The 17,672-nt window shown below is 34.8% G+C and overlaps 1 protein-coding gene across 1 annotated transcript; it reads left to right on the plus strand.

Annotated features, from left to right (window-relative positions):
• Positions 1 to 9,655: 9,655 nt before the first annotated feature.
• On the plus strand, positions 9,656 to 11,692 carry LOC114359509 (uncharacterized). The gene has a single exon (XM_028313939.1). It carries the CDS (start codon positions 9,656 to 9,658, stop codon positions 11,690 to 11,692), a length of 2,037 nt encoding a protein of 678 aa, XP_028169740.1.
• Positions 11,693 to 17,672: the final 5,980 nt, after the last annotated feature.

Consider the following 17,672-nt stretch of genomic DNA (forward strand, 5'->3'; position numbering starts at 1 on the left):
AAACAAAGGCCAATTTTTAATGTCACCATTAAACTCGGGTATTTCAATCGCGGGCAATCTAGGCAAATTAAATTTAGGTTTACTATCTACTTGCGGTGGAGATTGAGTTTTATCGAAATCTGTCAATCCTTTGGCTATTTTCTTTACGCGACAAAACAAATCTTCAAAAGACAGAAGCGACTGATAAGAAACAACATATTTTGGATTACTTTCCAACTTCAAAGCGTTAATTTTGTCCAACAAACATTCAAAATCGGAGCGCAAAGTATCAATAGTTTCAATCTCATATAAAAACAATTCTTTAATACTTTCATTCGAAACATTATTCGCGTGATCGCATATCGTTTGCATACGCGAAAATAAAGTTTCGCTTTTAGCGTACAAAATCTTTAAGTGCGGTTCAATACCTACTGACACTTTATCCGTTGCCATGTTGAATGGGACGGGATGCGAGTTTACAACGATAAACAAACTTATAAGTACAGACGTTTGCCAACGTATCACTGGCGGAGCGGGTTGCAGTATGCAACTATCAATGCGAATAATAATAGAATAAACAGATGATACCTACGCGGGTTCAACGTGCTGTCTTAATCAATAATTTAGCGGCGGATTTATACAATAACAAATACGTAAGATACTTANTCTTGTATATGTGTTTTCTAACGTAGTATTATTCGGGTCTTTTTTATATTCAATCCATAGTTCATTCCTTTGGTTAATAGCATTAAGGATATCTCTGTTGATCCAATCTTTTAGTGGTGGGTTCTGCTTCTTAAACTTGGTTATTTTACTTCTTTCTATATTTATCTTAATTGTTTCTTCTAGTTGCTTAAAATTCATATTATGTGTATTTTCTAAATCTATTTTTTTAACCGATGTATGCAGTTGTTCATAATCCAAAGCTTTGTAGGCAATCCGCTTGATTGGAGGTGGCTTATATTTCTTCAATGAAAGGTAGATTTGTCGATGATCAGACATTGCGGAATCACACAAAGCAAAATGATAAAGTTCATTTTTTAAATTTGTACTNGAACTATTGCGGGTTACGACAATAAATAATATACCTAGCTATATAAGTATTTACTTAGCGAATGTAATAACTGCGGGATCGACTATAACAAATAAAATAGTTATTACACTGATCGTTACGAAGCGGACGAATAATACCTACAAGATTTCAAGCGGTTTTAGCGCGATAATTTATGGTTAAACAAACTTACCTTAAGTGAAGTTTGACCGTAATTATACGAGTCGCTGCATCCGAAGAGATTTTCATATTTACCAGGTAGTCCACTTCTCATTNACGGAGCGGACGAACAATACCTACCTACAAGATTTCAAGCTGTTTTAGCGCGATAACTATGATTGACGTAGGTTTTATAAAGCGGGGTTGCAATAGACTAAATCGTTAAATCCGGCTCGGTTTGGACCATGAATATGGATGAGCGTAATTATACATTAAATCATAGTTAAGGGGGCAAAAGGGGAGCAAAGAACAAGTGGACTGTTCGTTCGTTCGTTCGTTTCAGCCAAATGACGTCCACTGCTGGACAAAGGCCTCCCCCAAGGTTTTCCACAATGAACGGTTCTCGAGTGGCGACCACGGGCTGGAAAACGTAGCGTGGGCAGGCCTCCTACTAGGTGGACCGACGATCTGGTAAAGGTCGCGGGAAGAGCCTGGATGCGGGCAGCGCAGGACCAAGTGGNCAATTTTGCATACAAGGGCGGAATCGCTGGAAGACCTCGACACAATGCTCGAATACCTTAAATCGAGTCTCCCAGCAGGTAGGCCTTCGGATGAAGATGGACAAAACGAAGCTTATGACCATGTTGCATCCTACCTATTTTCGGTTGGGAGCTCGATTCTCGAGATTGTTGACAAGTATGATACCTCGGACAAACGATTCAGCTAGGTAGATGCAATTTTGAGAAAGCGGTAAATCGTCGAAACTTACTCGGCTGGGCCGCTTTCGGGAAACTACACAACATCTTTTCGTCCAAAATACCTCAGTGCTTAAAGACCAAAGTCTTCAATCAGTGTGTGTTACCAGTGATGATATACGGCTCGGAAACGTGCCCACCCAAAGTTGCACAGCATGCTATGAAGAGGGCTGTGCTTGGTGTTTCTTTACGAAATCGACGAGAAATGAGAAGTTCCGTAAACGAACTAAAACCGCTGACATAGCCCGACGGACTAGCAAGCTGAAGTAACAATGGGCATGGCACGTGTACGCGGAACTGACGGGCCATAGTCCAATTAATGTTTGGAAGGTAGTTGAGATGTCGTTTTTCATTGCTAAAACCAAGTACGGCAAGTGCTAAAATTGTTCAATAACAAGTTAAATTAACCATAAATATTTGCAATGGGACAAAAAGTGATGGTGAGAGACATGAGAAAATCATTGGTCTTTGCCAATCATGTACTTTGGGCTTTGTGGCTGGTTGTGGCACGTTTAAACGCTTTGTTTAAAATCTCAATTAAAACTTTTATCTGATTCCGATATTACGATATTGGGTCATTCAATATCGGAATTGTAATATCGGATCTCGTACTCCGAGATTCCGATATTATGAGATTCCGAGATTCCAATATTCATGCCCTAGTGTTGACCTTGACGGCCTTGAGGGCGGCGGGCCTCGTTTATTTTTCGAACTACATATTATTACTCGAACTATTTTGCAAAATATTCACATGATCGCGGATGAATGCAACAAAACTAGCGAAAGTAGGTATCTTAGTACCTCGATTGTCTAACTCGAATGATCGGACAGTTTCCGAATCCATTCGCTTTAAAGCTATTGACAAAAACAAATAAACCAGCGGGTCATTCAACTTTAAATTCTTTAGCGCGGCGACTGAAGATGCAAAGTTATCCAGAAAGTACTCCAAGTTACCATAATTAGCGTTAGATAAGCTCTAAAGTCCAAAATCTGATCAATATAAGCGTTTGCCAACAAGCGTGTGTTTTCATATTTTTCCTTTAAAGTTTCTAAGATCAGCAAATAATTATCAGCGCACGGCGTAATGCCTGCACACACTGACTGCGCTTTCCCAACGAGTTTACCAATAAGATAATACAACTTGTCCGAGTCTGACAACGATGAATTGTTGTGTACAGTGTTAGTGAAGCTAGAATAAAACAAAGGCCAATTTTTAATGTCACCATTAAACTCGGGTATTTCAATCGCGGGCAATCTAGGCAAATTAAATTTAGGTTTACTATCTACTTGCGGTGGAGATTGAGTTTTATCGAAATCTGTCAATCCTTTGGCTATTTTCTTTACGCGACAAAACAAATCTTCAAAAGACAGAAGCGACTGATAAGAAACAACATATTTTGGATTACTTTCCAACTTCAAAGCGTTAATTTTGTCCAACAAACATTCAAAATCGGAGCGCAAAGTATCAATAGTTTCAATCTCATATAAAAACAATTCTTTAATACTTTCATTCGAAACATTATTCGCGTGATCGCATATCGTTTGCATACGCGAAAATAAAGTTTCGCTTTTAGCGTACAAAATCTTTAAGTGACCGTCTGCCTCCCACATAATCGCCTTTTGTAACTCGAAAGGTATAAAAATAACAGCTCATTCTATTTTTGTTAGGAAATATTCACAGTTACGAGTAATGTAATTTATTTTTCACGATACGGAAAAACGCAACTTTATTTACTACTACTACTTTATTTTATAACGTATTTTAGTATTTAATAGGTATTAAAAATGTATTGGTGTCATTAAAAATTTGTACAAAACATTTCGTCAAAATGATTTTATTTGCTTGTCAGTTTCACTAAACGCGCACAAGTGGCGGGCGTCAGGCGCTGCAGCGCAACGGCGCGGCGCTGGACGCCACCTTTCGGCAGTATTTTCAGTCTAGCTCCTAATCCACTTCCACGCCCACTTTGAAAGTTGGCATGAATGTTCTACACAATATTAGCTATTTAAATAAAAAAAATAAAAAAAATCGAAAGGGTCGAACTTTGTGAAAATCAAGAAAAAAAAATTATTTTGCATTTTTTTTTTAAAAAAATAAAATTTTTTTCGTTTCCAAAAATACAGTTAAAAAGCACGGTAAATGAAGTAATAAATCCCGTGGTTTAATTATTTTAATATATAATTTTATGACTCCATAATCGGCTTTGAAGTACTGCATGCCAACCGGTTGTCGAAAACTTCGAAGACCCATAACTCTTAAACTAGTCATTATATTACAAAAATATTTGTAACACGTATCAATAATATGTATAGGTAGAACATACTCAAATATTACTGAAATCGGAAACATCGACTTTTTTTACCTGCCCGCTTCGCGTGGAATGCCCCTTGTTTAAAATATTATGTATTGATTATCTGTACCTTTCTCTTTTAGTTATCGGGGCACCTTTTGTGTACAAGTTGCTGGACTATATACAGGGTGGAAACGATAAGTGATCTCACTCGATTATTTCTAAACTATACAAAATATCAATAAACTAGTTACTGATCCTGAAAGAGCTTCATGAGCTCTATCAAACGGTATTAATAATAGGTTACAGAATAAACTGGATCTATCCGAAAATTCAATGTTTTCAGCTTCCATACATTTGGTAAAGTCACATTATTTTAAAAACTACACAAGATATCATAAAACTGATTTCTGATTCTAAAAGTGCTTCACAAGTTCTATCCAATGGTATCAATAATAGGTTACAGAATAAACTGGATCTATCCAAAAATTCAATGTTTCCTTCTTCCATACATTTAGTACTACTACTACCACAGTGATGGCACTCATCTCTTGACAATATTATAGCAAGTAAAGCCTAAAACCAATGTTTTCCATGAATCATTTTAAATAATAATACAATTAATAGATTATGGCAAAACCCTCCACTATAGTGGAGGAGGCTCATAGTCCAGCAGTGGACTGTAAAGGGCTGTTGATGATGATGATGAATAATACAATTCACGAGTTTATTTTAAGAGTTTATTATTAAATAAAAAAATACACTTCTAATATTGTGTGTCTGGCATACATTTAGTATGGAAGCTGGAAACATTGAATTTTCAGATAGATCCAGTTTATTCTGTAACCTATTATGTACTACTTGAAAGAGCTCATGAAGCACTTTCAGGATCAGAAATCAGTTTTATGATATCTTAACCATTTTTTTAATATCTTGTATAGTTTAGAAATAATCGAGTGAGATCACTTAACGTTTCCACCCTGTATGTTAGACGAAATGCATCCCAAATTCGTGAAGAAGCTTCACCATCTGGAACGACGATGGAAAATGTTCCAGTAACAACACCAGTGATGGAGCTTGANCCAAGTATCTACGGCGTAGACACAACTAAACTTGAAGCTACTGAAGCGGTGAAACATGGGAAGTACGGGGAAGGGGGTGAAACGATGTTTCGCTGACGCCGCCCGGCCTGTGAGACCGCTTGTCACCAGTTAAAGGCTATATCTTCTTCCCTGGAGGTAAATGTCAATGTCATCTCTTCTCTAAATACAGTGTGAGTCACGTTAAAGTGTACATATGAAAATAGATGAAACTAGACCTATTTTTATCGACCAAAAACGAGGACAAAAAATTTTTGAGATTTTTTTTTAATTTTTTATAGATTTTTTTTCTTCCAATTTTTTATTGTAAAGAAAACTTAATAACTTTTAAACTAAGCGGTATATCCTGATTAAATAAAAATAGTAATAATGCTAAATAACAGGCGATACTAAAAAAATACATAAAATACACAAAAAATGCTAACAAATAATAAAAAACGATACTTTAAAAAAAAATCTGCTTATAAATTCGTATTTTTTTGTTTATTTGATAAATTTCTCCAAAAAATGCCCCTATAACAGGTGGTTTTTATTACTTTTTATTATTCTCTATCGTATTATCTTTGTAAAACCAAAAATTGCATGTCTCTATCGGTATCACAACATTTGCTATGATCGTTTGAACAAAGGCCTGCCACAACAATATTCTCCGCTACAGGTAGAGACAATTTTAATTTTAACTAAAATGCTTATTTTACTTCGAAATTTTTTGTTTTTTATTTGAAATCTAACTTGCCTGTATCAAAATTACAAATCTAGAGCCATTTTCAGTTTCGTTGTTAACGAAGCGTTGAATGGCGCGCCCGGAGAGGCTTAGTTCAAACGATCATTGCAAACGTTGTGATAGGGATAGAGACATGCGATTTTTGGTTTTACAAAGCTAATACGATAGAGAATAATACAAAGTAATAAAAACCACTGGTTATAGGGGAATTTTTTGGAGAAATTTATCAAATAACCAAAAAAACACGAATTTTTAAGCAGATTTTTTTCAAAAAGTATCATTTTTTATTATTTGTTGGCCTTTTTTGTGTATTTTATGTATTTTTTTAGTATCGCCTGTTATTAAGCATTATTACTGTTTTTATTTTATCAGGATATACCGCTTAGTTTAAAAGTTATTACGTTTTCTTTACATTAAGTAATTGGAAGATAAAAAATTCTATAATTTTTTTTTAAAAAATCTCAAAAATTTTTTGACCTCTTTTTTGTCGATAAAAATAGGTCTAGTTTCATCTATTTTCATATGTACACTTTAACGTGACTCACACTGTATAATGAGACCGCTTGGACACCGAGTCCACGGCGTGGTAGGGGTGGGGTTGCCCGCTTTTTTGTTTTTTACTACTACTACGCTGAATATTGTGTGCGGATTGGCTTGTCGTACAGGGGTACTACACGGTAAAATATCTCTCTTCGGCGAAAACAGGATAATTCAGATCGAACTTCACTTGGTAAGTTCGTTTGATCATATAATTATCCTGTTTTCGCCTCCGAGATTTATTTTACATATAAGGTGATTATTTTTTTCAAATATCTGCAACTAATAGAGAATCTGTAAAAAAAAAGAAATCTGAGAAAAGTCTACCCAAAAAAAAAAGATTAAAAAAAAATTAAGCCACTACGTCATGAAATTTGAAAAAATCACAAAATTAACGATAACTTCTAAACTACGAAAAATCGTAGAACATACATGGGGGTGAAATCGACAGGTCTAGTCCTCACCTATCACCTGCCTTCGGCTTGACACCTTACAAGAAACACCCTGTATACATTTATTTGTACTTCTATTAACTGTTAAGTACGACTACTGATTGTAAAAAGTTGCCAAGACAGTTGACAGAGCATCCTGTTTATCCAGCACACTGGCTAATTGTGTCAACGTTGACAGCGGCGCAAACCGTAGAAGAATACAATTTACGAGTTTATTTTAAGAGTTTATTATTTAATAAAAAAAACACATTTCTAATATTGTGTATCTGGCATACATTTAGTATGGAAGCTGGAAACATTGAATTTTCAGAAAGATCCAGTTTATTCTGTAACCTATTATTGGTACCGTTTGAAAGAGCTCATGAAGCACTTTCAGGATCAGTATCCAGTTTTGCAATATCTTGTATAGTTTAGAAATAATCGAGTGAGATCACTTAACGTTTCCACCCTGTATAAACGCTATCTAAGTCCACCATCAAGGAACATTTTTTTTTTTTAACAAGTGGGTAATCTCAGAATGTACTCGTGTCGACGGATGCGATTAAGAATANTCTCTTCGGCGAAAACAGGATAATTGAGATCGAACTTCACTTGGTAAGTTCGTTTGATCATATAATTTTGTTTGCTTCATTAAAAGAGTTTTAATTGCAGATTTAATATCACTAGAATTGGTATTTGAAATTATTCATTTCACTTTTTTTTTTAAATATTGGTTGTCATTAGAATTTTCAGTGGTAACAATAAATATTTATCCCATCAAAAACAATACTTGTCAAAAAAACCAAGTCTCGCAACTCAGTTGTTCTACGGTAAAAAGTTGTGAGATCCATGTAATACCAAGTCCAGGCCAGGAAATCTTTAACGTTTTACATAAATTATTGACTTGGCCATCGCACTAAATAATTTAATTTACACGTGTTTTCATGCGATGGCCAAGTCAATATATTTATGTAAAACGTTAAAGATTTCCTGGCCTGGACTTGGTATGTAGAATCAATTAAGTTTTAAATTTTAAAATGTGCTGTCTTGTGAATATTTTATTACATAATTATTATTCTCTGTTTAGATTTATAACTGGCAAGAAATTTTATTTATTAATCAAGGTTATGCATTTTTAAATCGTAATTTCAACTATGTATTAGAAATTAATTTTATCAGAGTGCCTAAGTAAGTGTCGAGCTATTTGCGGTTCACATTCGTCAGCGAATTCCTTCAGGTAGTCATGGTACTGTTACGTTAGTTGGTTTTAAATTTCATCATATCTGTACCAAATAACTCATAAAAGTATTTTTTATGAGCTTATAGCATTTATTTGTATTTTTCAAGACATTAAATTTAAAGTTAAACATCATATTCTCAATTGAAATTTCAAACAGTTTTAATGCTTTAACTTTATTTCTTATCTTTGTAATAAATGTGCAAAAACGCCTACTTATTTTTTTTTACTAAATTCAAATAACTCTAAGACTTATTTACGATAGCAGAGATTTAGTTGTAATTTACAAGAATCTTTTCAAGCTCAATGCACTATATTGAGCAATTTCTACCAGTCAACTTTTCATGTCGCAACTTTTAAGTTCTATTTGAACGAAATTATACATTTTATCCTATTTTTTTTAATTTAATAAATTGTATCGATTTGATATAGCTAAACTACTTCACATTTTAACGAATGACTATTTAAAAAAAAAANCTTTGTCTAGATTTCATTACTTTTTAGAGATAAACAGGCAGCTCCATCGAGACTTGGCTAGTTTTTTACAGAATGTTTTTGGTGGGATAAATCTTTACTATTCAGAGGTATGATTTATTTATAGGTGATCAAAGGAAACTAAAACAATAACTAAACTGGAGTCCACTTTGATCACCCAGGTCATTTATCCATGGGTGATAAAAGGACACCAACTTGTCGCTTCGATTCCAATCGCCAGTGGCGGATTTACCAATAGGCCAAGTAGGCCAGTGCCTAGGGCGGCAGATTTAGAGGGGCGGCAAATTTAGCAATTTTTTTACAGGAAAAAAAAAATATAATTATACGTATACACAATCCATATACAGTGTGAGTCACGTTAAAGTGTACATATGAAAATAGATGAAACTAGACCTATTTTTATCGACAAAAAAGAGGTCAAATTTTTTTTGAGATTTTTTTTTAATTTTCTATCGAATTTTTTTTCTTCCAATTACTTATTGTAAAGAAAACGTAATAACTTTTAAAATAAGCGGTATATCCTGATAAAATAAAAACAGTAATAATGCTAAATAACAGGCAATACTAAAAAAATACATAAAATACACAAAAAAGGCCAACAAATAATAAAAAATGATACTTTTTATAAAAACATCTGCTTAAAAATTCGTGTTTTTTTGGTTATTTGATAAATTTATCCAAAAAATGCCCCTATAACCGGTGGTTTTTATTACTTTGTATTATTCTCTATCGTATTACCTTCGTAAAACCAAAAATCGCATGTCTCTATCCCTATCACAACGTTTGCAATGATTGTTTGNAAAATCAGAAGTGGGATAGGCCTGTGCCCACAAGTACGTTTGATTTCTTGGTCAATTATGCGGAATTTGAACAGCCACTAATTTGTTTTTGTTATAATGCCACGATCATCCCGTTCGCGTGAGAGATCGGACTCCAGTGAAACGTCGCGTCGTAAGGCCAGGCGCACTCGTAGCAAATCGCGCCGAGGCCATAGACATAAACACCGCTCGCGGTCGCGTCGTCCTGCGTCCCGTCATGTTAGATCTCGATCGCGTACCCCCGATAACTCGGTGAAACTGGCGTTAGGTTCGATAATTGCGCGATTAAATGCGATCGAGGAGAGTAACGCGAGCATGTCTCAAACCCAGTTTCCAATTGCTCATGCCAGCACACCTCAACATAATAACGACACTTCGTCAGCCAGTGCCACACAAGCCCTGGCAGACGCACTTATTGCAATAAATCGAGTAAAATCACAAAATTACTATGTGTCAAATTTTGATCCTGCCGTTAATGATTTTGAGGTGTGGTGCGATGAGGTGGAGCGAGCTAGGTTAGCTAACCACTGGGAAGATTCAGAGTGTCTGTCGCGCGTTGCTAATTGTTTAAAAGGGGATGCCAAATTATGGCTAAACGAATGGGCTAATAGTGATCGCTCTTGGTCTAATTTTGTGAAAGAATTTAAGTCGCTTTGTCCTCCCAAAATAGACTACGCTCAAACACTTTTCGATGTCATGAATACTTCTTCTGACAAGTTTTCTACTTACGCTGAATACGCACGACGATCACTATTGCGCCTGCGCATAGTTAAAGGTATTAGTGAGGAACTTATGGTTCAAATAGTGATACGCGGTATTAACGATGCGCAAGTGAGGGCTGCGGCTGCGAACGCCAACCTCACGACAGAAAACTTAGTCTCGTTTTTAGCTATTTATGTCAAGCCTGGCTGTAGCAAAGACAATCGACCTTCTCATAATGTTTTTAGAAAACGAAATACCAACCGTAGTGAAAATAAATGTTTTAACTGCGGCCAGACTGGACATATAAACTCAAACTGCCCTAAAAAGCGTAAGATTCCTGAAACTCAGCCAAAAATAACGTGTAGTTTCTGCAAGAAGCTAGGACATAGGGAGAGTGATTGTTTCGCCAAAGCTCGATCTGAAGGCCAAAATAATAATCAACGCAAAGTCAACTTATGCAAAGAACTTTCTAAGTCAACTAAAAATAATGACGTGTGTACAGCAGTGATACAGGGTATACCGGTAGACGTTTTGATAGACAGCGGGGCTTTGAACGTTTCGTTAATATCTTCGGCGGTTCTTAAACACTTTTCTTGTTCAAAGAAACAAATTGACTGCGTTCTTAAGGGAATAAGTGATAATGAGATTATTGCTCACGAATATGTCACACTCACAGTTGAGTTCAGCAATATCGCTCTGGATATAGATTTTGTGGTAGTACCTGCCTCTTGCATGAATACGCCAATCATTATCGGAACCGACGTCCTAAATAGGGATGGTGTAACTTTTGTGAGGACGAAAGATCAGCAATACTTGACCCATTCATCCAATACGATCTTAAACGTTAACTCTGTTAATATCAAAGAGCCTAATAAGGTCAACACGCCTCTTCAAGGCGAAGAACTGGATTCTTTGATGACCGTAATAAACGATTTCTCTTCGTTTTTGATAACTGGCACGGCTACTACTACGGTAAAAACAGGCAAAATGAAAATAAACTTAACGAGTGAGGTTCCAGTAGCCTATCACCCCTACCGTTTGTCATATCAGGAGAAACTTAAGGTTCGCGATATTGTGAAGGATTTATTGGATAAGAACATAATCAGGGAATCTGACTCCGAGTATGCAAGCCCAATCATTCTGGTTAAAAAGAAGGATGGCACAGACAGGATGTGTGTGGACTTTCGAGCACTCAATCGCATTACTATAAAAGACAGATATCCACTTCCATTGATCGAGGACCACATTGACCGCCTTGGATGCTCGAAATTCTTCACCAGCCTGGACATGGCGTCAGGTTTTCATCAGATACCAATAGATGAAGACTCAATACACAAGACTGGGTTTGTTACTCCGGAGTCACATTATGAGTACGTCAAAATGCCATTCGGACTATGTAATTCACCAACTTAATTATGACAACCGTTTTTATTTAACAAAGTACAAGTATGTACTAATAATTTAAAAGTAAATTAAAAACTGGAAGGGTAAAAATTTGTTTTGATCATCGGTTTTCAATTTACCACAATTCTGATGAAAGAAAATGAGTATGCTCAATGCATAAAATGGGAGCGTAACAATTTTATTTATTTATAAAATATGTTATTCCATTTCAATAGCCCGTAAATTGTATCACCAAGTACAAATTGTAGCCCATAAGTGTATGTTCACATACATCTTCGTATCTCAGTACTAAACTTCCAGATTCGCACTAAGAATCATCTCATTTGACTAAAAGTGCTTGAAAATTTCAGATACCGTAAAAATCACGAAAAATAATATTTGTATTCAATTTTATTCAATCGACAAAGCTAAAAATATATAAATTACACCAAAACTGTTAGATTTTTTTAAAACTTTTTAACAACGTCCCGTACCAGGTGGGGTGTGTGACACCCACACGCACTTTAAAGGCATGTAACTGAGTTGGTAATCACCGCTGGACTGATTTTGCAACGCTGATCGAAGCAGCAGTGTCATAATTCCAGCTACTGAGAAGTTCAAATTCAGCACTTGCAAATTTTTAAAATTGTGGCTATTTTTAAAGGACTGGGGTGTGTCACACCCCACCTCGTACAGCGAGGGTTAAGTTCGTTTAATCATTAATTATACAGTCATAATGTTGGTTAATAAAACGCCTAAACACCGCCACCATTAACTACCCTCATAACGACGTATGTAGGTTTAATAAAGTATATAGATTTTACTTTCAGCAAATATTTAAGCACAAAAAGTGGTACAATTTAATATTTTTATCAGCAATACCTTGTATGGGTACTTCTCATTTACACTCAAATTTGATGGTCACACAATAATAGTTCATAAACGGTTTAAGTTAGAACAATAACTTTGAAATCAGATGATAAAATATCTATTTAGCTACATACAAAATAAATTTTATCGTAATAGAAGCAAAAATAATACGAAAAAATTACATGAAACGATAAAAAACGGGGTCATTTTTCGCGTTCTCATCGTGTCACACCTTCGGTTGCAATGAAACATTTGGTTACTGCATTCACAATTTTCATTCAATTTGTGTGCCTGGAAATAAATGCAATTTACTGGACAAATAGCGTCAACACTAGGATAGGCACTACATTCCAGTGGCAAGTACAATCTGTGGAGGTCTGCGGAAGGTTGGCGTCCGGTCGATCAAGTACCACCTGAAAAGAATACAGTCAGTATTCCCTCATCGTACATACGAAAAGATGGCAACAGTTTTGAATCAGGTTGTTGCATTTTTAAACGTCTGACCATTACGAGTATGTCCTTTTGATTACAATAATCCTTAAAATACATATAAAAACTTGTATCATTCTATAATTGGGGACACACCGATTGTTGCTTACTGCTCCAAAAGACGTATAGATACATACCTTGTCACGCTGGCAATACACGCATAAGCTGATAAATTAACTCATGCGGCTCTGGAAAGTTGAAAATTTATCACGATAACTACGATAACGATTCACTGAAGAGAGAGACAGAATTTAAAATGGATCTTGTACTCATAAAGACCGATAATTTTACCACGTGGTAAGTAATCATTGGGACGAATTTTTGATAAACACACAGTCTTACAGGGGTATTTAGTGCAAAAAGTAGTGGATTGGATACTTAAATGACTGAAACTTAGTTAATTTGTGCTTTGTTAATGACTTAATTACATCTAAATAAATGTATCAATATCGGTATAAAATACAACATCGCCAAAAGTTTCGCAAAATATTAGCAACTAGACTTGCACAAAGATATCTACGTAGAAAATAACGTATCAATTGTTATATATTATAATACGAATAAAAGCTTCGTGGAAGAATTAGGCATCTAGACTTGCACAACATAATGTGCACAAAAGTTTCGTGGAAAAACTACGCAACTGAACTTGCACTACGATACCCACCAAATAATATCCTAAAATAAGTATGCAACAATAGATACGCGTAAATGTTTTTTAAAGTCTTCGTGGAAGATGTATGTAAATATTAATATGCTATTATTCATACGGAACTTTATTAAACAATTAAATGCAAATATATTTCCTTCGTTTTTGCTATGGAAATTTAGATATTTTAATGTTGCAATATTTTACATATTTGTACATAATTTCTTCATTTTTAAGAGAAAAATTATGAAAAATATTGATAATATGTATTACTTCCTTCTCGATTTTTTGGTGATATAAAAAAAATATCGCACAAGTGGACTTGCATACTTCTTCCAGGGGGGGTGCGATATTAATCAAACTTACACTAAAATACCCAAACAACTTGTGAGGGACAATTCCAATTTGATAATATTATTTAAGCAAGACGATATAAATTTGAAACATGTTTATAAATGAAGAACATGTAGGATCTGATATGACATGGACTCAGTTCCGCGAAATGTGCTCTACTGTTTGGAGAAAACCTTACAGTTATGTCGTAATCAACAAAGACTGTGAACGAAATAAGGGATATTATAGAATGGCATTCGATACGTTCATAGTAGTCGACTAACAATGGTGGTGTAACATTCATAAATAGATGTTATATTGGTAATTAATCAGTTTCATTTGTGATTTCATGCTGAGTGGAAACTTATTAATATGATATTTTAAACTATTATGTTGCATTTTTTACTATAAAATTATCACTTCACGGGATTTATTGCAACAATATCTATTTTAACGGTAAATAATATTTAATTATTATTTTTATTATTATTATAATTATTATTATTGTCGGTCTGACTGTACCACTGACGAAAATATTGTGCAAATGCGGGTGGGTGAAGAAAACTCATCGCGCCGGAGCAGACGACGCCGCATCTCTTCAGTCTGCCCGCGACCATGACTCGTGCAACCGAGCCGAAACGTCGGGAGGGTAAATATTATTTACCGTTAAAATAGATATTGTTGCAATAAATCCCGTGAAGTGATAATTTTATTATTAATATGAACAGAAATTTAAAGGAACAAATTGTTTGGATGAGCGTAATTATACATTAAATCATAGTTAAGGGGGCAAAAGGGGAGCAAAGAACAAGTGGACTGTATCTAAATTATTTTGCGGGGTTTTCAATTAAGCGGAGTCTACAAAGAAGTAATGGCGAAAATGGCGGTCGGTACACCTCGTGCAAAATGCTGGAAGTGCCGGGCTGGGCGGGAGAAACAACAATAGGAAACAGCCCGGTGGAAGAAGGAGAGGATTGCACGTACCTTGAGTTCCTGGTTGTCGTAGATGGAGTCGCAAGGGCTTCTTTCCGGTGCCTCGTGGTACCACGCGGTCGAGCAAATGGGCGGCCAGGGTAATCCCTNCTGCCATGTTAAATCTATCCAACAACTGATTAACATAATTCTCCTGGCTCAAAGTAACAGTGCCATTTACTTGGTCAATATTAACATTCATTCCTAAACAATTTTTAATTTGGCCTAAATCTTTAATATTAAATTTTGCTTTTAACTCAGATTTTAAATTATCACAAGTATCTTGACAGTTGTAAAAAATAAAAAAATCATCAACAAATAATGCTATGTAAACTTTGATGTTTCCACTGCATTTCATGAATAAACATGGTTCATACTGAGACTTGGTGTAACCTAACTTTAACAATAATATTTCAACTCTCTGGTACCAAGCTCTGGCCGATTGTTTTAATCCATATATGGCTCTATTTAGTTTTAAAACTTTATTTTCACAATTTGGAATATTAAAATAAGCTGGTACTTCCATGAAAATAGACTCATCCAAAAAGCCGTTCAAAAATGCAGTTGGAACATCCAAGTGAATAGCATTTAGGTTAAGATTAACACTCAAAGCAAATAGTAACCTCAAAGTGGAGTACCTGAGCACTGGTGAAAAGGTTTCCTTAAAGTCTGTACCTGGTTTCTGACTGAACCCCTTTGCCACAAGCCTAGCTCTATATCTCACTTCACTTTCACTATTTAGCTTTTTCTTTAGAACCCACTTGCACTTAACTACTGTTTTNGATGAGGTAGAGGTCTGGGTATTTGGTTTTTTGTAATTCGTGTTCATAAAAAGAACCTAATATCTTTTGTTTGTATTTGTCTTCTATTTGATAAGTTTTAGGATTAGTTCGGTTATCCTTTATAATGCGAAAAATTTCTGTCGACCAATTTGGCGTATACCCTTTATAAAATTCCCCCTTATATTTACTTATACGAACCAAATCACCAACTCGAAATTTAGATCTTTTATTTGTTTTATTTTGATATGATCTGACAATGTTAGCCCGAACTAATGACTCGTTTAATGAAGTTACATCAACAGGTTTACATTTAGTAATTCTGTGTATCGTATTATTATAATGCTGGATGACGGAATCCATATTATTTCCAATCCATTGATATCGTCCACATAAACTAAAAAGTTTGTAAAGATGTGATTTGATTGTTCGTATTACTCGTTCTACTATGGATGCTTTTTTAACAGAAAATGTAGAATAATGGTTTATATTATATTTTTGAGTTAGGTGATTAAAAGTAACATTATAAAACTCAGTACCAAAATCAGTTTGCAAATTTTTGGGGGTTCGTGCTGTGTGAGATAATATATTTTGCATAGCTTTCGTGACACATGTCTTAGACTTTGCTTTTAATGGTCTAACCCATACGTACTTTGAAAACGCATCAATTACTACCAGAACGTATTTAAATCCTTTGTTATATTTTGAATATTTTTGCAAATCTATAAGGTCAGCCTGCCATAAATCGTCTATTTTTTTATGATTGTACATCGGCGGGAAAAGTTCCTTCTTGCTGCTCTGTGAAGTTCGTTGACTATATCTTGTTTACTCATTTTGTAATTGAGTTCTGTTGAATCATGCGATCGATTTCTTTTTTAGTGTAATACAGTGTGAGTCACGTTAAAGTGTACATATGAAAATAAATGAAACTAGACCTATTGTTATCGACAAAAAAGAGGTCAAAAATTTTTTGAGATTTTTTTTTAATTTTTCATAGAATTTTTTTTCTTCCAATTACTTATTGTAAAGAAAACGTAATAACTTTTAAACTAAGCGGTATATCCTGATAAAATAAAAACAGTAATAATGCTAAATAACAGGCGATACTAAAAAAATACATAAAATACACAAAAAAGGCCAACAAATAATAAAAAATGACACTTTTTGAAAAAAATCTGCTTTTAAATTCGTGTTTTTTTGGTTATTTGATAAATTTCTCCAAAAAATGCCCCTATAACCGGTAGTTTTTATTACTTTGTATTATTCTCTATCGTATTATCTTTGTAAAACCAAAAATTGCATGTCTCTATCCCTATCACAACATTTGCTATGATCGTTTGAACTAGGCCTCTCCGGGCGCGCCATTTAGAAAAAAATCATCATCATCATCATCAGTTTTTCTAAATACGCTTTATTCACAGCTTCGTCGTCTTGTTCAGGAAATTGTAATCCTTTTAACCGTGCCAATTTTAAATCAAAATCACCTGTTCCTGTTTTAGCTTTCTACAATACAATGTCTGTATTAGCTTTCACTTTTTTCAGTAGTTTCATACCTTCTCCTCTAGAAATAGTTGGAATACTTTCCATACTACTCGAAACATTCTTAACAAGGGCTTAATTATATTCATGTATTTGAATCCTTTGTTGCTATTTATTGCTTTGGATGGATCCCAATTACGTTTATGTGCACTGGTGTCTATAAGTATAATTTTGCAAGTCTTCTTCTGTAATAATATTCAAATTAGGGGTTTTCTTACACAATAATTATTATAAGCCAGGTGTCTTTTTGTAAATATTATTTCCAATTTTCCACCCTGAAGTGCGATCATCATCATAAACTCGAGCTTTCCCAATCATCAGTTTTCCTCGCTCATTTCTGAACCCATACGGAATGTTTTGTATCACTTCCGAGGAGGTTGAC

The sequence above is a fragment of the Ostrinia furnacalis genome, unplaced genomic scaffold (genome assembly GCF_004193835.3).
Source record: "Ostrinia furnacalis isolate ACB-3 unplaced genomic scaffold, ASM419383v2 OfSCF4444, whole genome shotgun sequence".
NCBI classification, from domain to species: Eukaryota; Metazoa; Arthropoda; class Insecta; order Lepidoptera; family Crambidae; genus Ostrinia; species Ostrinia furnacalis.

Coding starts and splice junctions, on each gene's coding strand:
- LOC114359509 (XM_028313939.1), top strand. CDS start 9,656: ATGCCACGATCATCCCGTTCGCGTGAGAGATCGGACTCCAGTGAAACG.